The 23,251-nt window shown below is 41.5% G+C and overlaps 1 protein-coding gene across 1 annotated transcript in view; it reads left to right on the top strand.

Annotated features, from left to right (window-relative positions):
* Nucleotides 1-23,251, top strand: part of csmd1a (CUB and Sushi multiple domains 1a) — a 2,254,753-nt gene that overhangs the window by 2,183,446 nt on the left and 48,056 nt on the right. The window contains exon 60 of the mRNA XM_072251121.1: nt 12,850-13,023. Within this exon, the coding sequence (XP_072107222.1) occupies nt 12,850-13,023 (174 nt within the window). The remainder of the gene's footprint in view (nt 1-12,849; nt 13,024-23,251) is intronic.

Here is a 23,251-nt window from a genome sequence, read left to right as displayed (position 1 = left end):
GTTCAGCACAGACTGAATGGGCTGAGGGGCCTGTTTCTGTGTTATTGTACTCTATGACTCTTTGATGCCTGTAGGTGAAGCAGAGTATCTGACTTTCAGAGATCAACTAGGGGAAATGGAACCCAAGATCTGATCTCACTGAGTGGCTTTTTCAACGTCAACTAACATTCCTGGTTTGAGTTCTGTGTGCCTGGATACAAACGATTGCTGATCTTCCTTTCCTCTCCTAGATTTTCTGTTTCGCAGCCAATGAGAAGTTAATGATGGTCGCCAGTGAAACATTACATCAGGGACTTGTGACAAATGATAAAAGAGCTTGTGCCTTATTTACTTTTGGGAGAAAGAACTTCAAAGTTAACTAATTGGCATTCTGAAAGAGATGGTTGTTGCACATTGCTTATCATGTCAAAGAGGTTAAATGCGAAGGAAAGCAAATTAAAATTTAGTCGTTCCAGAGCAAGGAGAGATGCCAAATAGAATTTTTCACTTGTAATATACTAATGCTGTGGAATGTGTTGCTAGGGAACCGATAGTCAAGCAGGCAGCTTAAATGGGTTTAGGAGACAATTAGATGGTTTACTGGAGAGGGAATGGATTGAGAGAGATATAATGGCAGGTAAGTAGATGTGAGTTCCAATGCTCCCCAGAAACATTGCATCTGTAATTCTAAATTATTTGAGGACTTTGACGAACCATAAATTTACAGATTTGATGACAGCAGCATGACTGTCCTTGATATGACAGGGTTATTGTGGAATTAGTACTTGGAGATTTCACTGACAATGTAAGGACCAATCAGTATTCATGGAATAAACCAGAAACCAATTATTACTTATTACTTACTACTTATGCAGCAGGTAAGGTCCATGGGTAGGTTTGTTTGACTATGATATTAAAGATACATTCCCCTAAGTAAAATAGCAATGATATCTGCCTTCTCTCCGTTAAGATATAGAGATAAGTTACTAAATTCTGGGATTTATTTGCTGCTTGTCCTATCCCTTTGTAAAGCAGTTAACTGAAACTATTTTACAATGATCTGCAGCCTTCTGTACTCTGCTTAAGTGATCATCCCTTTTACAAGTGTAATGGTCAACTAGATGTTGAAATACACTCAGTGGAAACTTTATTAGATACATTTGTACATCTGGTTAATGCATACTTCCGAAATTCAGATACGCTCTTCATTTGATTCTTTTAATTTACTTCACCACTTTTGGCAAATGAAGACAGAAGTACTGAGTTAGTTCATGGTGCTGGAATATTTCTTGTTCACTTGCCTGAGAGTGTGATGGGGTCAGAGCTTATGTAAACTCTAGATTTGGAAGGACATGCTGCTTCCAATGAGTCTTGTAAGACATTCCATTTCAAAGATAAGTTAAGACCCCTTAGACTCATTCTGCACCATCTATAAAATCCAATTAATTTACTGATTAGGTATATATTAAATCATAGTCAAATTTAAGATCTGACCTAATGTTAATCCATGGTTACTCTAAGGAAACTTGGCAGGTCCCTGATAAATCTTAACAATTTTTTTACTGATGCACCATAGAAAGAATCACTAGTTGGTACAGCAACTGCTTTGTCCAAGACAACAAGAAACTGTAGGGAGTTGTGGGCACAGCTCAATATATCAGAGACACTAGACTCCCCTTCAGTGATTCTTTCGACACTTCCTGCTGCCCCTGGAAAACAACCAGCATACACATAGTGGCTGCTTTATTAGGAACACCCGTACATTTGCTTGTAAATGCAAATATCTAATCAGCCAATCACGTGCCAACAACTCAATGCATAAAAACATGCAGGCATGATCAAGATGTTCAATTGATGTTCAGATCAAACATCAAAATGGTGACTTTGACCATGGAATGATTGTTGGTGTCAGACAGGATGGTTTGGGTATCTCAAAGACTATTGATCTCCTGGGATTTTATGCACAACAGTCGCTACAAAATGCTGGAGGAACCCAGCAGGCTAGCAGCATCTGTGGTGGGATATTTCTGCCCTTCATCAGGACAGGGTTATCAGTCTCCAGAGTTTACAGAAAAAAGTGTGAAAAACAAAATAAAAACATCCATTGAGAAGCAGTTCTGTGGGCTAAAGCATTTTGTCAATGAGAGCTCAGAGGAGGATGACCGATTGGTTCACGCTGACAGGAAGGTGATGGTAATATAAATAACCATGTGTTACCACAGTAGTGTGCAGAAGAGCATCTCTGAATGAACACCACATTCATCCTTGAATTGGATGGGCTATAGCAGCAGAAGACCACACTGCATGCCACTCCTGTATCTAATAAATTGGCCACTGAGAATAAGTTACAATAAACAAACGTGTAGATAGTGGAAGCGAGGAATGGTCTGGTAGCGTTCATGGGTTGTGGAGCTTTCAAGGGTCTGGCAGTGAAGGGTTTGAGAGGCTGTTTCTGAAACACTGGGTATATGTCTTCAGCACTGGAAGAGGCCACTTGGCCCATGACATTTAACCAAACTAATTAAACTAGTCATTAAATGCCAAACTGAACTAATACTTTCTACCTATACAATGCCCATATTCCGCCATTCCCTGCACATTCAGCTGCTTCTCTAAGAGCCTCTTAAGCACCTCCAGCATATCTGCCTCCACCTCCAACCCCGGTAATGCATTCCAGGCACCCATTACGCTTTATGTAAAAAAATCTTGCCCTGCATATCTCCTTTGAACTTATTCTCTCTCAGTTTAAATGCATACCCTCTGGGAAAAGAAACCAGCCATCTGAGATATCATAGTTCAGAGCTTAAGTCAGCAAATAATGGAGTCTTACAAGAAACATATTGTAATAATTGTAGGTGACATTAGTTGGATAATTAATGAGGCTTGAGAACCAGCTCATAGAGTATATTCAGGATTTTTTTTTAAACAGTAAATTAACAAACCAGTCAGGAAGCAGGATACGGTAGATTGGTCATTGTGGGATATAATAGCATTAATTAATAATAAGACCATAAGACACAGGAGCAGAATTAGGTGATCTGGTCCATCTAGTCTGCTCTGCCATTCCATCATGGCTGATTTATTGTCTCTACCAAAACCATTCTCCTGCTTTCTCCCCTTAATCTTTGATGCCCTTACTAATCAAGAACCTCATCAAGCTTCACTTTAAATGTACCCAATGACTTGGCCTCCACAGTCATTTATTGCAATGAATTCCGCAGAATCACCACCTGCTGGCTAAAGAAACTCCTCCTCATTTCTGTTAAGGGAAGTTTTTGTATTCTGAGGCTGTGTCCTCTGGTCCTAGACTTCCCCACTATAGGAGACCTCTTCTCCATGTCTATTCTGTCTATACCTTTCAATATTTGATAGGTTTCGATGAGATCATCCCCTCATTCATCCAGACTCCAGTGAGCACAGATCCAGAGACAACAAATGTATCTCTTTCGTTAATCCTTTTATTTCCAGGATCATTGGCATGAACCTCCAATGGACAGTCTCGAATGCCAGTGTATCCTTTCTTAGATAAGGGGCCCAAAACTGGCCACAATACTCCAGCTGCAATCTGACCTACAAACAGGATGTCCTTAGGAGTGCTGAGTGAGGGAGTCCAGTTGAATGGCTCGATCTGGCTGTCCAAAATTTAAATAAATATTTAAAATGTCGCTGTCTACGGGTGAAGTGCCGGAGGATTGGAGAGTGGCTCATGTTGTTCCGTTGTTTAAAAAAGGATCGAAAAGTAATCTGGGAAATTATAGGCCGGTGAGTTTAACGTCAGTAGTAGGTAAGTTATTGGAGGGAGTACTAAGAGACAGAATCTACAAGCATTTGGATAGACAGGGGCTTATTAGGGAGAGTCAACATGGCTTTGTGCGTGGTAGGTCATGTTTGACCAATCTGTTGGAGTTTTTCGAGGAGGTTACCAGGAAAGTGGATGAAGGGAAGGTAGTGGATATTGTCTACATGGACCTCAGTAAGGCCTTTGACAAGGTCCCGCATGGGAGGTTAGGAAAATTCAGTCGCTAGGTATACATGGAGAGGTGGTAAATTGGGTTAGACATTGGCTCGATGGAAGAAGCCAGAGAGTGGTGGTAGAGAATTGCTTCTCTGAGTGGAGGCCTGTGACTAGTGGTGTGCCACAGGGATCAGTGCTGGGTCCATTGTTATTTGTCATCTATATCAATGATCTGGATGATAATGTGGTAAATTGGATCAGCAAGTTTGCTGATGATACAAAGATTGGAAGTGTAGTAGACAGTGAGGAAGGTTTTTCAAAGCCTGCAGAGGGACTTGGACCAGCTGGAAAAATGGGCTGAAAAATGGCAGATGGAGTTTAATACTGACAAGTGTGAGGTATTGCACGTTGGAAGGACAAACCAACGTAGAACATACAGGGTTAATGATAAGGCACTGAGGAGTGCAGTGGAACAGAGGGATCTGGGAATACAGATACAAAATTCCCTAAAAGTGTCATCACAGGTAGATAGGGTCGTAAAGAGAGCTTTTGGTACATTGGCCTTTATTAATCGAAGTATTGAGTATAAGAGCTGGAATGTTATGATGAGGTTGTATAAGGCATTGGTGAGGCCGAATCTGGAGTATTGTGTTCAGTTTTGGTCACCAAATTACAGGAAGGATATAAATAAGGTTGGAAGAGTGCAGAGAAGGTTTACAAGGATGTTGCTGGGACTTGAGAAACTCAGTTACAGAGAAAGGTTGAATAGGTTAGGACTTTATTCCCTGGAGCGTAGAAGAATGAGGGGAGATTTGATAGAGGTATATAAAATTATGATGGGTATAGATAGAGTGAATGCAAGCAGGCTTTTTCCACTGAGGCAAGGGGAGAAAAAAAACCAGAGGACATGGGTTAAGGGTGAGGGGGGAAAAGTTTAAAGGGAACTTTAGGGGGGGCTTCTTCACACAGAGAGTGGTGGGAGTATGGAATGAGCTGCCAGACGAGGTGGTAAATGCGGGTTCTTTTTTAACATTTAAGAATAAATTGGACAGATACATGGATGGGAGGTGTATGGAGAGATATGGTCTGTGTGCAGGTCAGTGGGACTAGGCAGAAAATGGTTCAGCACAGCCAAGAAGGGCCAAAGGGCCTGTTTCTGTGCTGTAGTTTCTATGGTTTCTATGGTTTCTATTTTCTTGGAGTTATTTTGAGGTAGGCAGCTTCCATTGCCCTTTACGGAGCTGTTGTTATGAAGGTTAATTTGCAGGTTGAGTCAGTGGTGAGGAAGGCAAATGCAATGTTAGCATTCATTTTGAGAGGACGAGAATGTAAAAGTGAGGATGTAATGTTGAGGCTTTATTAAGCACTGGTGATGCCTTACTTGGAGTATTGTGAGCAGTTTTATCTAAGAAAGGATAGGCTGATACTCAAAGGAGGTTTACGAAAATGATTCCGGGATTAAAACACTTATCATATGAGGAGCGTTTGATTGCTCTGGGCCTGTACTCACTGGAATTCAGAGGAATGAGGGGGGGGATCTCATTGAAATCTATCGAATTCTCGAAAGCAGAAAAAGTGGAATCTCCCAGTTGCCACCCATTTTAATTCAACTTCCCATTCCCATTCCGACATGTCAGTCTATAGCTTCCTCTACTGTTGTGATGAGGCCACACTCAGGTTGAAGGAGCAACACCTTATATTCCGTCTGGGTAGCCTCCAATCTGAACACCGATTTCTTGAACTTCTGGTAGTACCCCCCCCCGCCACTTCACCATTCTCCATTCCCTTTTCCCTCTCTCACCACCTTATCTCCTTACTTGCCAATCATCTCTATCATCTCTCTCTGGTGCTCTTCCCCCTTTTCTTTCTTCCTTGGCTTTCTGTCCTCTCATATCAGATCCCTACTTCTCCACCCCTGTATATCTTTCACCAATCAACTTTCCTGCTCTTTACATTGTCACTCCCCCCTCCAGGTTTCACCTATCACCTTGTGTTTCTTCCTCCCCTCTCCCCACCTTCTAACCCTCGATCCTCATCTTTATTTTCCCTCCAGTCCTGATGAGGGGTCTCAGCCCAAAACGTCGACTATACCCTTTTCCATAGATGGTGCCTGACCTGCTGAGTTCCTCCAGCATTTTAGGTGTGTTGCTTGGATTTCCAGTATCTGCAGATTTTCTCTTGTTTGTGAAAATTGAAAGGACTCAATAGAGTGGATGTAGAGAAGATATTTCTTATGAGAGAGGAGTCTAAGACCAGAGGACACAGCTTCAGAATAGAAGGATATCCATTTTGAATAGAGATGAAAAAGAATTTCTTAAGTCAGAAGATGGTGAATATGTGGAATTTGTTGTCACAGGCGGCTGTGAAGGCTAAGTCAATGAGTATATTTAAGGCAGAGGTTGATAGATTCTTGATTAGTGAGGGCATGAAGGGATATGTGGAGAAAGCAGGAGACTGGGGCTGAGAGGAAAATGGATCAGCCATGATGAAATGGTGGAGCAGTCTCAATGAGCTAGTTGGCCTAATTTGGTTCCTATATCTTACGGTCTTTATGGTCTTATGAATGGTATAGCTGGGGTGAATGCAAGCAGCCTTTTCTCCCCTTCAGACTGGATGATACTAGAACTAGAGTTCATAGATTTAGTGTGAAGGGTGAAATACTTAAAGGGAAACTGAGGGGTCTTCACTCAGTAGGTACTGCGAGTGTGGAACGAGTTGCCAGCATAAGTGGTGGGTACAAGTTCAACAGTGGCATTTAAGGGAATTTTGGATAGGTACTTGGATGAGAAAGCCCCAGCACTTTATTTGTAACTGTAAAGCTTTTACCCTACTAAATGAAAGATGCTGCCTCTTGAAGCTGTCCTTGATAGTGGGGCTGGTTGTGTCCAAAATGGAATTGACTGAGTCTAGAAATTCCTTGCAGCCTCTTACAATCCTGTGCATTGGAGCCTCCATACCAGCTGGCGATGCAACCTGTCAGAATGCTCTCCATCGTACATTTATAGAAATTTGTTAGAGTCCTTGATTACAGACAGAATCTCCTCAAATGCCGAATGAAGTAGAAATGCTGATATGCCTTTTTATGTTTGGATGTGAGATTGACAGTATTGTTTTAATCCTTGGCTTTGGTATTGGTTTATTATTGTCACATGTACCATGAAAAGCTCTTGATTGTGTGTTATCCAGTCAGATCATTCATACGTAAGTACATCGAGGTAGTGTTAAAGAAAACAGAATGAAGTGCTGTAGTTACAAATAAGGTACAAGGGCCACAACGAGGTAGTTTGAGAGAGAAAGAGTCACCTTTTAGAGTATGAAAGGTTGGTTCAAGAGTCTGATAACAGTGGAATGGAAGCTGTCATTGAAAAGTGCATTTGAAGAGAAATGAGATAATTTCAGCCACTTAGCAGAGGTGAGTGATTCCTAACACAGATGACTTGTCTGAATGGTAATGAATGGAACACACACAGCGAGCAGTCAGACAGGAAGTAGGACATGTTCAGAAAGAATAATTGAATGTGGGAGAGTGTTTGTATGTACCTGTATAATAAGTTTACCAGTACCACTGGAAATTCTGCAGATGCTGGAAATCCTGAGTAATGCACACAAAATGCCGAAGGAAAACAGCTGGTCAGGCAGCATCTATAGAAAGGAATAAACAGTCAATATTTTGGGCTGAGATCATTTATCAGGACTGAAGCTTCCCTGTATCCTCCTTTCCAATCAAAGATTAGATGAACTTTATTTGTCAAATGTACTTCAAAGCAACAAAATATACGGTGAAGTGCATTGTTTGAACTCTGATCGCTGACATTGTAAAGCGTTTTGTTAACCATTACATTACCTTGCTGCCTGAAAAGTGAACCAATCTCTTCAGATGGGTGGGGCACTGCCATGCACAGCAGCCATGTCTGGTGGAGAATTCAGTCCTGTAGCTGAAGACATTCTAACATTTGGTACTGTGTCCAGTCGTGACGTGAGGGATCAGATCCTTTACTTCATCTCTGACATCTCTCACACGATGTGAAGAAGCCCAGAGATAAGCTGATGTGCAAAGAAGACCACCGTTGTAGTCCAATATGGAACCAACAGCAAATATAATCAAGGTTGGGGTCAACTTAATTAAGATATTTAGTATAATCAAATACATGTTGTTATAGTGCTGTGATGATTACTATGGTAACAGTATAATGATCATTCGGCATAGACTAGGTGGGGTGAAGGGCGTATTTCTGTGCTGTCATGATTCTATGATGCTCCAAGTACAATTTGCACAGAATGTTCTAGAACAAAAGCACCGCAGAAATTTAGCATGTAACTGTTCTTGTATAATCACCATCAAGAATAACTTTAGAGATTTGTTTGTCTCCTCAGTTGCTTGTAGAAATTAAATACTTTATGCTGGATAATAAGATTAAAACAGATTTTGAATATTGAGAAGAATATTAGGATGGCAGGGTAGCATAGAGATCAGTGTAACACTTTACAGCGCCAGTCACCCGGATGCAATTCCATTGCTCTCTGTGAGGAGTTTGTATGTTCTCTCTGTGACTGTGTAGGTTTCTTCCAGGTGCTCCAATTTCCTCCCACATTCCAAAGATGTACGGGTTAGTCGGTTATTTGGTCATTTGGATGTAATTGGGTGACGTGGGCTTGTTGGGAGGGAGGGTCTGTCACCATGCTGTATCCCTAAATAAAATATATAAAAGGATCTTCACCATGCAGGTTCTATGGCTGCAGTTTGCCAGTGAAGCATCTCACAAGTAGCATTCATGAGTACTGTGGTAGTGTTGAGTTTGCTGACCGTGAAGTTCTGAACTCAAATGAAGACTTTAAGCCCTTTCGGATATAAATAGCCATGGGTAATCTCACTAAAGGGAGGTTATACTGAAACTACCCAATCTTCAAAGACTAGTTCACTTCCCTGTTTATTCTCCACAGTGAGATTAGCTGCTAATAACCATTATTTGAGTGGTAGGTCCCTGCTTCTGACTGAGGAGGATATACTTCCATCTAACAGTTTAAACACAGTTAATTTATTTTTAGTGATACACGTTTAAATTCAAACAACATTCGTAAAACACATTTAAAACTCAAAGGGAATATCTATCTTGTAAAAGATTTCCAAATTACAAACCATTTCTAAAACACAAAGGATTTCCAAAACATAAGTACAAATCCTTTAAGCTAAAAAGATATACCCATGAGACACAGGTGAACAAACCATCTGTCGCAGAAATGGAAGGCAGAGAAATTGATTCTAGTTCATCCCATTCTTGCTCTATCGTTCTTCAGATAGTCATGGAGCAGTCCTAGCTAGCCTGACTGTTCTCCACATTTATGTTGTTTCTTTGCCACATGGCTGACTTCACACACGTGGTATTTCTCAGATGCATACATTTAAGCTTCTAAAACTTCTAAGAAACAGAGATCCCAGTTACCAACAATTAATGCTGTGAAGCTGACTCCCTTCCAACTATTAACACATCAGCCATCTGATACAAAAGAAATATACTATCAATCTGGTGTGCAAGCTTCCTTGAACTAAATAACTTAGCCAACATTGCCTAGTTTGAAACAACCCCAATTAACATAACCCATTGTTTTACAATGCACCCCTTGAACAATAAACCCGGGTGTAGTGGGCCAGCAAGTATGTAGCTCTAAAGAGAGTGCTTGTTTGTAAAACTCCTTTTAACTTCAAATTTATTATTACTTGCCAGTTACATTAAAACAGAACACTGGCTCCCATTTATGACAGCAAGCTGAAAAAGCAATATTGGTTGTCAGTTTAACTTACCCAAGAACAACTGTTCGATCATTACAACACACACAAAATGCTGGAGGAACTTAGCAGGCCAGGCAGCATCAATGGAAAAGAGTGCACTCGACGTTTGGGGCCAAAACGTCGACTGTACATCTTTTCCATAGATGCTGCCTGGCCTGCTGAGTTCCACCAGCATCTTGTACGTGTTGCTTGGATTTTCAGCATCTGCAGATTTTCTCCTTTTTGTGTTTGATCTTTAGAAGCTTACCGCTGCTGTATAGAAAGTTGAGTTTGGCAAAAAAAAAAAGAAACCCTGAATCAAAGTTCAAAGTTAATATATTATCAAAGTACATACACTTTTATGTCACCATATTTAGCCCTGTGATTCCTTTTCTTGCAGGCAATCATAGTAAGTATAAGGAACACCATAGAATTAATGGAAGACCACACCTAATAATACTGCAGACAACAACCAATGTGCAAAAAAATACAACTGTGCAAATGCAAAAAGAAAGAGAAAAAATATATTAAAAAAATAAGCAATGAATATCAAGAACATAAGATCAAGAGTCCTTGAAGGTGCATTCAGTTCAGTTGAGTGAAGTTATTCCTTCTGATTCAGGAGCGTGATGGCTGAAGGGTAATAACTATTCCTGAACCTGGTGGTGTGGGTCCTGAGGCTCCTGAACCTGGTGGTGTGGGTCCTGAGGCTCCTACACCTTCTTCTTGATGGCAGCAGCAAGAAGAGAGAATGGCCTGGATGCAGGGGTCATTGATGATGGATGCTGCTTTCCTGTGATGGTGCCCCATGTAGATGTGCTCAATAGTGAGCCGGGTTTACTTGTAACATACTGAGGTGTACCTACTATTTTTGTAAGCTTTTCTGTGCAAGGGAAATGGTTTTTCCATACAAGGCCATGATGCAACCAGTCAATATACTCTCCACCGCACATCTATAGAAGTTTGTCAAAGTTTTAGATGACATGCAAAATCTTCACCAACTTCTCAGAAAGTAGAGGCACTGCAATGCATTTTTCATAATGGCATTTATGTGCTGAACCCAAGACAGATCCTCTGAAGTGATAACACAGAGGAATTTAAAGTTACTGAACTTGAGAACTGGCTCATGGACCTCGGGTTTTCTCCTCTTGATGTCAATGATCAGTTCTTGGCCGTGCTGACACCGTGAGAGATTATTGTGGAAGATACCTAATTTCCCTCTTATATGCTAATTTGCCACCATTCAGCTAACAACAGTGGTGTTTTTGGCAAACTTAAATATGGCATTGGTGCTGTACCTCGCCTCACATTCACAAGAATTAATGCAATTAGAGAAGGGTGCTAAGTATACAGTCTTGTGGCGCATGTGTGCTGATGGAGATTGTCGAGTAGATGTTGTTGCCAATCCAAACTGAGTGGGGTCTGCAAGTGAGGAAACTGAGGATACAGTTACACAAGGAAGTATTGAGGCCTGGGATTTGAAGCTTATTAATTAGTTTTGAGGAGATGATATTATTGAATGCCGAGCTGTAGTGAGTGAAGAGCACTCTGATTTACACATCTTCACTGTTCAGGTTTTAGGGCTGAGTGAAGAGCCAATGAAATTGTATCTGCTGTTGACTTGTTGGTCCAGTAGGCAAATTGGAGAGGATCCAAGTCACTTCTGAGGCAGGAGTTGATATATTTCATCACCAACCTCTTAAAGCATTTCATCACTGTGGGTGTAATTGCCACTGGATGATAGTCATTGAGGCAGGTAACCACATCCTTCTTAGGCACCAGTGGAATTGCAGTTTGCTTGAAGCAGGTGCGTACCTCAGACTACCAAAGCAAGAGGTTAAAAATATCGGTGACTGATCCAGCCAACTGATCAACACAGGTCTCTAGTTCTTGGCCATATACCCTGTTTGGGCTGGATGTTTTCTATGGGTCATTCTCTTGCAGGAAGCTTCTATGTCAGCCTCAGAGACTGAAATCACGGGGTCAGTGGGAGTTCATGAAGGTACTTAATGTTTTGATGGTGAAGGAGAGCATATAAGGCATTGAACTTATCTAGAAGTGAAGCCTCTATGTCACCTGTGTCACTTGGTTTCACTTTGTAGGAGGTGATAGCATTCAATCCCCTGCTATATCCTTTAGTGATTCAAGTTAGGTCCAGAATTGCCATTTCTCACATGAGATGGCTTTGCAGAGATCGTACCTGGACTTCTTGTATTTAGCTTGGTTACCAGACCTGAATGCCATTGATCTGGCCCTCAACAGACTGCAGATCTCATGGTTCATCTAGGGCTTCTTGTTAGGGAAAACGCTGAATGATTTTGTGGAGTCACATGCAAAGACGACTGCTTTTATGAAGTCTGTGACAATCGTGGTATATTCATTCAGATCCACTGATGAGTCCTTGAATATGACACAAAGCATTCCTGTAGTCGCTCCTCAGCCTCCTGTGACCACCGCTTTGTTGACCTTACCCCTGGAACATCCATCACAGTACCAGTTTTGGGATATAATGTGAATTTGTATGAGACATTGGTGAGGTCAAATTTTGGGTTTTGTGTGCAGTTCTGACCATATAACTAGATAAAAGATATCTATAGATTGAAGGAGTACAGAGAAAGTTACAAAGATGTTGAGGACCTGAGTTATCGGGAAAGGTTGAATCGATTAGGACTTTATTCCCTGTAGAGTAGAAGAACTAGGAGAGTTATATTGAGGTATACAGAATTATAAGGGGTGTAGATAAGGGAAAATGCAAACAAGCTATTTTTCCCACCAAGGTTGAGTGAGACTAGAACTAGAGGTGATAGGTTAAGGACGATAGGTGAAGTATATAATGAGAACCTGAGGGGTAATTTCTTCACTCAGAATTTGTGGAACGAGCTGATAATGGAATTAGTGGATATGGCTTTGACTGCAACACTGGAGAGAAGTTTGGATAGGCACACAGAGGTGAATGAAATGGAGCGCGATGGTCCAGATGTTGGGTCAATGGGACTAAACAGAGTAAAACGTTTGGCATGGACTAGATGGGTTGAAGAGGGCCTGTTTCTGTGCTGTGGTGCTCTATGACTCTATGTGTAAGGAAACATATTTGCAGATCCTTCTATTTATTAATTCAATGTACTCTCTTGCTCCCTTTACAATAAAGTTATCACTTGCACACAGCCACCCCGTGTGCTCCATGGGCGTGTACAGGGATCCGATTTCAGATGGGGCTCCAGCATCAGCTACACCTGCTCTGAAGGATATCAACTTTCTTTGCCAGCTATTCTGACCTGTGAAGGAAATGGTATTTGGAGAGGGGAGGTCCCACAATGCTTGCGTAAGTCTCTATCAACTTTCTTGAGCTGTTTTAACTCAGTTTCAACTTAGCTCCATTTTTATTTTGCAATGAAACTGTTAAACAATTCCTTAAACTTCACTTTTCAGTATCATTATATGGTAATGAAGAATTCTACAATTAATAATATAAACTCCTTGCATCTTTATTCCCCATCATTCTTATCACATACCCCCACCCACCCTCCAAAGTATGGAAGTCATTTTCAATCCAGCTGGTATTTCATATATTTGTTGTCCTTACTAATAGAGAAATGTGCACCTAATAATGATTTTATTGCATATCATTTAAAATTGAAATTTATCTGCTGTTTGCTAATTCTTCAAGCACAGCTGCGTGAGATATACAGTTAATGGAAAATCATTACAGTGCATGACTTGCATCGTAATCCTTGGTTGTAGATATTATTGGCAGTTTCGTTTCTGAATTTTAAATGAACAGACTGCCAAAGTGTAGATTGTATAGTGATTTATTTTACTCTCTTTTTTTTAACAAGATCTACATTACTTACCTTGATTTATGGCTAATTTATAAGAAGACTGTTTTATTTCTTACTACAGAACTTTGTTGCATCCTAAGGTATGATAAGTATGGGGCTTACTCTCCAAAACATGACTGAATGGGTAATATTTTTCAGGGAGCTGATGAAACGGCAATATGCTTTCTTGCAAAATTAAACAGAGACCATTTTATTTTTTAAAATTGTAATTTAAAGTGTGCATAACATGGAAATGGCCTGCTTGCTGACAATGGGAATTATTTATGTGTCAGTTTTACTAATCTTTTTTCCCATCGTGGACATGGCTTACACTGGTTACAGTTTCACAGGGATACGTCAGCAAATGCAAGTTCCTACATCGCTCTGATTGTGCCTATACCACCATAAGACATAGGAGCAGAATTAGGCCATTCGGCCTATCGAGCCTGATCTGCCATTCAATCAGGACTGATTTATTTTCCCTCTCAACCCCATTCTTGCCTTCTCTCCTTAACCTTAAAAACCTTTACCAGTCAAGAGCCTATTGACCTCCACTTTAAATATACCCAACAACTTGGCATCACAGCCATCTGTGGCAATGAATACCACAGATTTACCACTCTCTGGCTAAAGAAAATAATTCCTCCTCATCTCTGTTCTAAATGGACATCTCTCTGTTCAGAGGTTATTCTCTCTCGTCTTAGACTCTCCCCACCCCCTCCCGCCCACATTTTGGAAACAATATTTTGATATTCAAAGTGTGCCAGAGTTTATGGATGGCATATTCCATAGGATATTTTTTTTTAAACAGTGAAATAGCTGTGATTAATGAAAGAGCTTTCTTTTAGGATGTGTTCAAAGTGCATCAAACCAACAGAATCAGTATCAGGTTTATTATCACTGACGTATGTGTGAAGTGTGTAGCTTCTGGCAGCAGTAGAGTGCAAAACAAAAATCACTAAGTTACAAACAATAAATTACAGAGTGCAAAACAGGTATAGGGGAATTGTGTTCATGAACCTTTTGGAAATCTGATGGTGGAAGAGGAAACACTGTTCTTGGATTGTTCAGTATGGATATTCAGACACCTGAATTCCTCCCCTTTTGGTAGAAATGAGAAGAGGGTGTGTCCTGGATAGTGAAAGTTCATAATGATGGATGACGCCGATATGAGTCACCATCTCTTTAAGGTGTTCTTGATGGTTGGGGAGGCTTGTGCCTATCGTAGAGCTGGTTGAGTCTACAGATGCAATTTTTCAAGCCTACCTTACTTCCCTTTCATTAACTTTATGTATATATTTACCAGAGACAATATAACTCACCTGTTCCAGCTTTATTCCTGATGCAGGATTTCAACCAGCAATCTCGACAGTTCCATTTCCCCACTACAGATGCTGCTCGACCCACTTATTCCTCCAGCAGATTGTTTATTAATCTAGATTCCAGCATCGGCAGTCTCCAGTGTCTTCAGTTTTGATTGATTTCTGGGATTGCCCTTGAGCTGTATACAAATTATTAGTATTATCTATATGTTTGTGTGCAGCCCAAAATAGTAGTGGTTGTCCATCGTATCTGACTACGACAGGAAACCTGTACAGAAAAACTTTTAAAGTGCAAAAGCCATTGCACTGGGGCATTTCCACTCTCTTGACCTCAGAAGATCTGGTCCAAGAACTACCTGCAGTTATAACAACTGGGGTCTTCCTTGGTTGCAGTGGATGACCATGACTTCCTCTGTGCCTTGTCATGCCCTTTGTTCTCCATGAAGCATTGCAGATCCCCCTTCCTGGCCATTGGATCTCACTATTGATCTCATGCTGCCAGTCCGCCAGACCTGGCTTTGCATGCTAGGACAGGTATATCCCTATCTCACCAGCACATGGGGCCCTCCAGCTAACCTCACCTGGTTTAGCCCACCTGTCAAAGCGGTGTACTGGGGTGTGGCCACAGTTAAACGCAAACAGCTTCTTGGAGCCACAGGTGAGAGCTGAGACCAAGATTGAGTAAGCTGCCCCAGAATGGATACCGTCACAGAAAGCCAGCCATCCCTGAAAAGCCTGTACACCCCAGTCAAGAATAGCACAACCTTTTTTGAAGCAAGCACAATGGGCAGGACAAACTCACAATTATAAAACACATCATAAGATTTGCTCTGTCTTAAAGCTCTGTGCTACATATGGATCTTGTCAGCAATTGTACAAATTGTAATTTATCTTAGTTTCTAAAAGTTATCTATCAGACTTATGATTTCCCACAACAGACAAGCTGATTCACTCCAGTAAACTGACCTCAAATACTGAGGAATGGTGCTGAATGTTCAACAAAATAGGCTGCAAATCATAAGCACTAGAGATTCTACAGATGCTGGAGATCCAAAGTAACACAAACAAAATGCTGGAAGAACTCAGCAGGTGAAACAGCATCTTTGGAAATGAATAAACAGTCAACTTGTCAGGTTGAGACCCTTCTTCAGGACTGGAAAGGAAGCGGGGAGAGGTCATAATGAAAAGGTGGGTGGAATGGACGGATAGCTGGAAGGTGGCACATGAAGCCAGGTTGGTGGGAAAAGTAAAGGGCTGAAGAGGAAGGAATTAGATAAGAAGGGAGAGTAGGACATGGGAGAAAGGGAAAGAGGAGGAGCATCTTGGGGAGGTGATAGGCGGGTGAGAAGATGTAAGAGGCTAGAGTGGGGAATAGAAAAAGAGGGAAGTGGAGGGGGTGGGAATACTGAAAGGCGAAATTGATGTTCGTGACTCAGAAGTGATGTTCATGCCGATGCTTTTTTGTTGCTAGTGGGGGGGAGGGGGAATTGTTGTTCGCCGCCACTTACGCATGGGAGGGGGGAGCGGGGGGGACTTTGGGGTTCTAACATTTAACTGTCATTCATTCTTTGGGGCACTCCTCTGTTTTCGTGGATGGTTGTGAAGAAAAAGCATTTCAGGATATATATTGTATACATTTCTCTGACATTTAAATTGCACCTTTGAACCTTTGACATAAGGTTGGAGTCTATTCAGGAAGGGTCTGTGGGAGGGAAGGAAATGTCACCCACAGATTTCAATTGCCCCCCCCCCCCCCCAAAATCTGGTTATAATTCCATCTGCCACACACCTCAACCATTATCACCTCCTTTAGTTATCAGCTTCCAGCACCAGTAGCCCTTGTGTTTCTCCTTATCTCCCTCCAGCAGCTGTCTCCAATCTTCATCCTTCCCCTCCTCCATCTCACTGCAACTGCCTCTCAATATTACCTTTGTCTCCATCTCTCCTCCACCTTCTACGGTCCCCCAACTCTACCTCAGTCCACCTGTCACCCTGTATTCCTGTCTCACCATTCAAGTTCTCCCCTTAACATTGTCCACCTCTCCTCTCCACTCTCAGCCTGATGCAGAATTTCAGCCCAGAATGTCAGCAATTCCTTTTGCTCCTCCACAGTTGCTGTTTGACCCATTGAGTTCCTCCAGCAGATTGTGTATTGTTATTGTTGGATATGAAATTAGCCCTATATTGATTGTTCTCTAAGCTATATTGACTGTTCTGTTGTATATCTTACTGTACATACTATTTATTACAAATTACTATAATTTGCATATTGCACGTTCCGACAGAGACATAGTGTAAAGATTTTTACTCCTCGTGTATGTGAAGGATGTAAGAAATAAAGTCAATTCAATTCAATTCTTGATTTGGACACTGCAGGCAGACTCAAGTGTGAGTTCAGGAGTGGAGTTCGACACATCAAATGCCATCTGGCAAAGTGTTATTCTGTGGGGTTGGAGCCAAGTCAGGCAGTATCTCTGGATTCCTTCACAGAGATGCAGCAAATAGTATTCCACAAGGAAATTAATCCATTCTGCTCTGTTAACAAGTATGAAAAAATTTAACTGGTCTAAAATATTACAATGTGACATCAAACCACACAACCTGACGGGTAACTTATGTGCTGAATACATAATCTTCACCCAACAAACAAATCTCTTTATCATAGTGCCAATAATTTAAAGTAATTGCAAGTTGTTCCCATAATAAGATAGTGTTTATTGATCTACTGTTTTTTTTAGTTGACTTCAACACACACTCAGTGACCACTTTATTAAGGGCACCTGTACACCTGCTTATTAATGTAATTATCTGATCAGCCAATCATGTAGCAGCAATTCAGTTCATAAAAGCATGCAGACATAGTCAAGAGGTTCAGTTGTTGTTTGGACCAAACATGAAAATTGTGAAGAAATGTGATCTAAGAGATTGACCATTGAATGATTCTTCATGCCAGAAGGTGTGTTTTGATTATCTCAGAAACTGCTGATTTCTGGGATTTTCATGCACGACAGTCTCTAGAATTTATAGAGAATGGTGTGAAAAACAAAACCACCCAGTGAGCAGCAATTCTGTGGGCAAAAATGCCCTGTTAATGAGTGAAATCTGAGGAGAATGACCAGACTGGTCCAGGCTGACAGTAACTCAAAGATCCATCTATTACAACAGTAGTGTGCAGATGAACATCTCTGAACATATAACATGTCAAACCTTGAAGTAGATTGGGTTACAGCAGCAGCAGAACACATACACTCAGTGACCACAGAACATAATGTGGCAACTGAGTATATCTGCTCCACTTTACTTTGACTTACACCATTAATCTTGTTCCAAACCGTTGTCAATGCTTTTTTGTTGTGGGTACCTCAAATGTATACAATGACATTCAGATGTCATTCTTTATCTATGTGATCCTTCATTGGGAATATTTGGCACTTATGTTGTGTGCTTGTAAAGAATTAGTCGTCTAATTTCGGGCAGTCTGCCATATCTGGTCCTTCCAGATGAAGGAACACTTCACCTGCGAATCTGTTGGGGTCATCTACTGTGTCCGGTGCTCTCGATGGGGCGTCCTCTACATCAGTGAGACCTGGCATACAATGGGAGACCATTGTGTCGAGCACCATCACTCTGTCTGCAAAATACCGGATTTCTCAGTGGCCAACTTCTTTAATTCTAATCCCCATTCCCATTCCGACATGTCAGACCATGACCTCCTCTACTGCCATGATGAGACCAATCTTAGTTTGGAGGAGCAACACGTCATATTCCATTTGGTTAGCCTCCAACCTAATGGCATGAACATCGATTTCTCTAACTTCCGGTAATTATCCCCCTCCTCCTGTTGTGTTTGTTATTGAGGGATAGTGTAGAGCACACCAGAACACCAGCATGCAGGATACTCAACTGAACTTTATTAATAGCCTTGGTTGTATAGTATGTGAAATCCTCCCCCGTGGGAGCGGCTAATTGAGTGGCATAGGAGCAACACTATTAACTATCACTACATCTTCCCTTCAAAAAAAAAATCCAGGTATGTACTTTTTGTCCATAGGACTGCATTGAAGTTATAGACATTGAAATTGACTATTGCCATTGAAATTGGTTACCATGGACAGGAAACTGAACAGGTCTAGCCATATAAACTTCATGGCTACCAGAGCAGGTCAAAAGCTAGGAATTCTGTGACAAGTTACACACCTCCAGACTCCCCAAAGCCTGTCCACCATCTACAAAGCTCAGATCAGAAGTGTAATGGAATACTCACCAGTCCTCTGGATGAGTGCAGCTCCATCAACGCTCAAGAAGCTTAACACCATCCAGTACAAGGCAGCCCACTTGATTGAAACCCCTTCCACTAGCATCGAATCCCTCCACCATCGACAAATAGTTGCAGCAGTGCGTACTATCTACAAGATGCATTGCAAAAACATATCAAAGTTTCCGAGGCAACACCTTCCAGACCCACGACCACTACCATCTAGAAGGATGAGAACAGCAGATGCCTGGGAACACCACCACTTGGAAAACCTCCTCCAGGTCACTCACCATTCTGACTTGGAAACATATCGCTGTTCCCTCATTGTTGTTGGGTCAAAATCATGGAACTCCCTCCCTAACAGTACTGTGGGTGTACCTATACCTCAGAGACTGCAGCGGGTCAAGAAGGCAATTCATCAGCACTTCTCAAGCACAACTAGGGATGGGCAATAGATGCTGGCTTAGCTGGTGACACCCACATCGTGTAAATGAATAAATTAAAAAAAATTAAAAATTGATTGATTCAGTTCATATTACCTAGTATGTAACTTATGCTCCTTACATAAACATAAAAAAGAATTGTCAACATTATAATCATCTTTCCCTTTGTTTTCAAATATCTCTCATTTTCTTTGCATTCCTCCTTTTTCCACCAATTTCTTTTTGTCTATGAAAGGTCTCAATTTGTTAATGTTTTCAGCATCAGAACTCTTTTATAAAAAAAACACTATATCTAATGTAGGTCTGGGTAGACTACCTGAACACTTCGACAAAGTGAGAGGATTATTCTGCCTCTTTAGTCACTTGCAATACACTATTAGGTTATGGAGTATTTCCCAGTTGTGGGACAGCTAAACAACATGATCTGGTATAGGTCTCTGGAATAGTTAGAGCTGATGGAGATTCCTGAACAGGTGTGTCCACCTCAGGTAAGTGGTCCTCATTTATAAAGATTAGGTCACTATTTCTTTCTCTAACTTTTGTGGACTTTAAAGGCGAATGAGCATGTGCCAGTTCAGCCTGATTTCACCTTGCGATGTTCTAATCACCAACAGTCATGGTGCATGCTGCCGGAATATTGTTACTTTGGTGAGTTGATCTGAAATCCAAACAGCTTCACCACTCCTGAGCAACCACAAGGAATTTGCTCTGTGTCTATGAGATCCTGCATGCTCTCTATTTTCTCACACTGTGTTATCTCAAAATTTTTCACTTTGTCTGAGTCTGGTAAGTGAGGTTGGAGAATGGAAGGTAGAAAAGATAGGTTTGTTCTCGGTCTCTGGCCCATTAACAGCTCTGATGGACTGTAGCCATTCAGAAGAGAAGTGGAGCGATATACTAGCAGTGTTTTGTAAGGGTCTTTTGCCTCCAGTAGGAGATTCCTAACAGTTTGCACTGCTCTTTCCACTTCTCCATTTGCCTGTGGAGACTGTGGACTGCCTATCTGGTGTTTGAACTCATAGTTCCTTGCAAAGGCTTCGGATTCTGAGCAACTGAATTGAGGATACTTGTCTGACACAAGTGTCTCTGGTATTCCGTGGTGACCAAATACAGCTTTCAGGTGCTGCTGAGGATGTAGAGGACAGCTTGGACATCTCAACATTCCATCTCTTTTCAACTGGAAGGTGTCTGTGCCTACAATTTGCTATATAAAGTCTGGGAATTCTATGGGCTAGAAAGGTTCAACGTGATTTTTGTCCTATTTTCTGCATGCTTCACGTTGCTTCACTTAATTTCTCAGCTGGGTGCTCAGAACAGCCCATCACATGGACTGCCTTGCTCTTAGGCAACATTTTTTTGATGCCTTGAAGTCCTCGGTGGATTTAACTGATGATTTTGGCATGCATAGAATCAGGAATGTTGAGTCTGGAGCCCTTAGGCAGCAAACCATCAAGAATGGTGAGTGTGTCTCTTGCAAGCCAGCAAGGTCTGAGTTTGTGAGCTCCCCTTGGAACAGCGGTCATTCATGTTCACAGTATTGCATAACCTTGCTATAGATTTGGTCCTTATTCAACTCAGCATGAATTTCATCCACTTTACTCTGTGATGCAGGAAAACCTTTCATGAACCTCAGCTAAGTAGATGTTGGTATCTTCCATGAGGATGGAATCAGCTTCTATCTTCATGGCATCCTCCACTGAATGTCTGGTGTTGTGAAAAATATGCCGGAGATATGTTCAATATCATAATGATATTGCATAAGCCTCATTCTGAATCTTTTCAGATGCTGAGGTAAGTCATCTAAGTGTTTTGATCTGAGGAGGCTGACAAGTGGCTTGTGGTCTATTTCAAACAGGAGTTCAGTGCCCATCAATTTGCAGCTGAAATGTTCACAAGCCCACATGAGAGCCAGTGTCTCCTTTTCAATTTGTTCGTAACCTTGTTCAGTAGAAGTCAGTGGTCTTGATACATATGCCACTGGTTTCCATACACCAATGCAGTGTTACATGAGCACTCCCCCTAGGCCCAAGAAAGAGGCTTCTGCTGAGACTTTGGTTGCTTTCTTTGGATCAAAGAATGCCAATATTGGCAGAGAGATAAGCTCTGCTTTAAGTGATGACTTCACCTGTGGTGTGTCTCGAGTCCAAACATTTCTGTGAGAGTGGAGGTCACAAAGTGGCTTTGTTTTCTCTGCCAAATCTGGAATGAACTTTTAAACTGGTCTACCATGCTAAGGAACCTGCTGATCTCAGATACCTTCATAGGTTGGTCCATGTTCCAGACCCCTGTCAGTCTGCCTGGATCTGGTTGCACTCCCTCTGAGAACAGTTGAAGGCCAAAGAACATCACCTCAAACTTAACAAATTTGAATTTTGTTTGTTCAGGGTGATTCCAGCCTGTTTCAGTTTCTCCAAGGTAGCTTCCACTCTTTTATCGTGTTCTTCACTTGAGCCTCTGAAGGTGAGTATATTGTCCATGTGGCAGACTGTTCATTCCAGTCCCTCCAAAAAATTGTTCATCCTCATCTGAAAGAGTTTGGAAGCCGATGAAATGCCAAAAGGGTGTCTCTTGAAGGCTTAGCTCCATATGGTCTGATAAAGGTTGTGAGGTTCTGTGACTCAGGTTAAACAGATCTTTCAGGACCCTGCATCTGCATTCAAGATTCAAAGATTCAAAAAACTTTATTTCATTCTAACCATACATCAGCTCTGCAGAGCAGAATGAGACAGCGTTTCTCAGGGGCAGTGCACCTAGCTTGTTGAAGAAATTTGCCCCACCCTGCCTACTAAATGTGTGCTCAACAGAGTACAGAGTAAACTTCTGCCTCTCTGCATTACTCAATTTTGTTAGATCATCACAGATCCTCACCATGCCATCTCGCTTGGGAACAGGAACAATGCCCACGCACCAGTCAGTAGGTTCATTCACTCTAGTTATGATGTCTAGTGTCCCCACTCATTCAAATTCAGCTTTGACTCTGTTATCAATGGGATTGCAGTGGTCAAAGCATCATTCTTGGCCTCAGTTAGATAAATTACTCTTGTTTCAGTACCTCCAGGCCTGTGAATAACTCTGGGTACTTCTTCTGCCACTGAACATTGTGTAGCAAATCCAGCTTTGCATTGAGGTTCAGCTTCTGAATAGCATGTTGTCCCAGTTGTGGTGAGAAGAGATTCTGATCAACATAGACATCCTCTTTTAACTGCTTCTCATTTTTACAGATGGAAGTAGTAAACATTCCTTTCACACTGAGCTTATGTTTCTCTAGCTCCATGAGCACTTCCTTTGTTGGGTTTAGCGTAATGCTTGTTTCATTCGCCAGTTTTGTGAACAGACATTCGACGATGGCTGTGACATCTGCCCCATTGTCCATTTTGAATGTTACTGCCTTATTTTGCAACTTAACTGCACTACATCCGCCTTATCTATTTGAATGTAGAACTCCAAGAAAAGTTCTCTCTTTGTCTGAATCATGGTCTTCTTTGACCTCCTGAAGAAATGCTTTTGAGAATTCTCTGGCTCTTACAATGGCCAAGTTTATTGCATTGGTAGCATTTCCCTTTTTCTGGACAGAGCTCTTTGGCGTGGAATAGAGACTTGCCACAGCTCTTGCAGTTGGACATTTTACCTGGTCTTTGTTTCGCTTGTCTGTTTTGTTTGAGCTGAGCTCTAATGCCACCTCTTTCTGTAGTCTTTCTGACTGCACTTTGTT

Source organism: Mobula birostris, chromosome 2 (assembly GCF_030028105.1).
Source record: "Mobula birostris isolate sMobBir1 chromosome 2, sMobBir1.hap1, whole genome shotgun sequence".
Lineage (NCBI taxonomy): Eukaryota > Metazoa > Chordata > Chondrichthyes > Myliobatiformes > Myliobatidae > Mobula > Mobula birostris.
The sequence above is the reverse complement of the archived record's forward strand: the minus strand, read 5'-3'. Positions and strand labels throughout refer to the sequence as shown.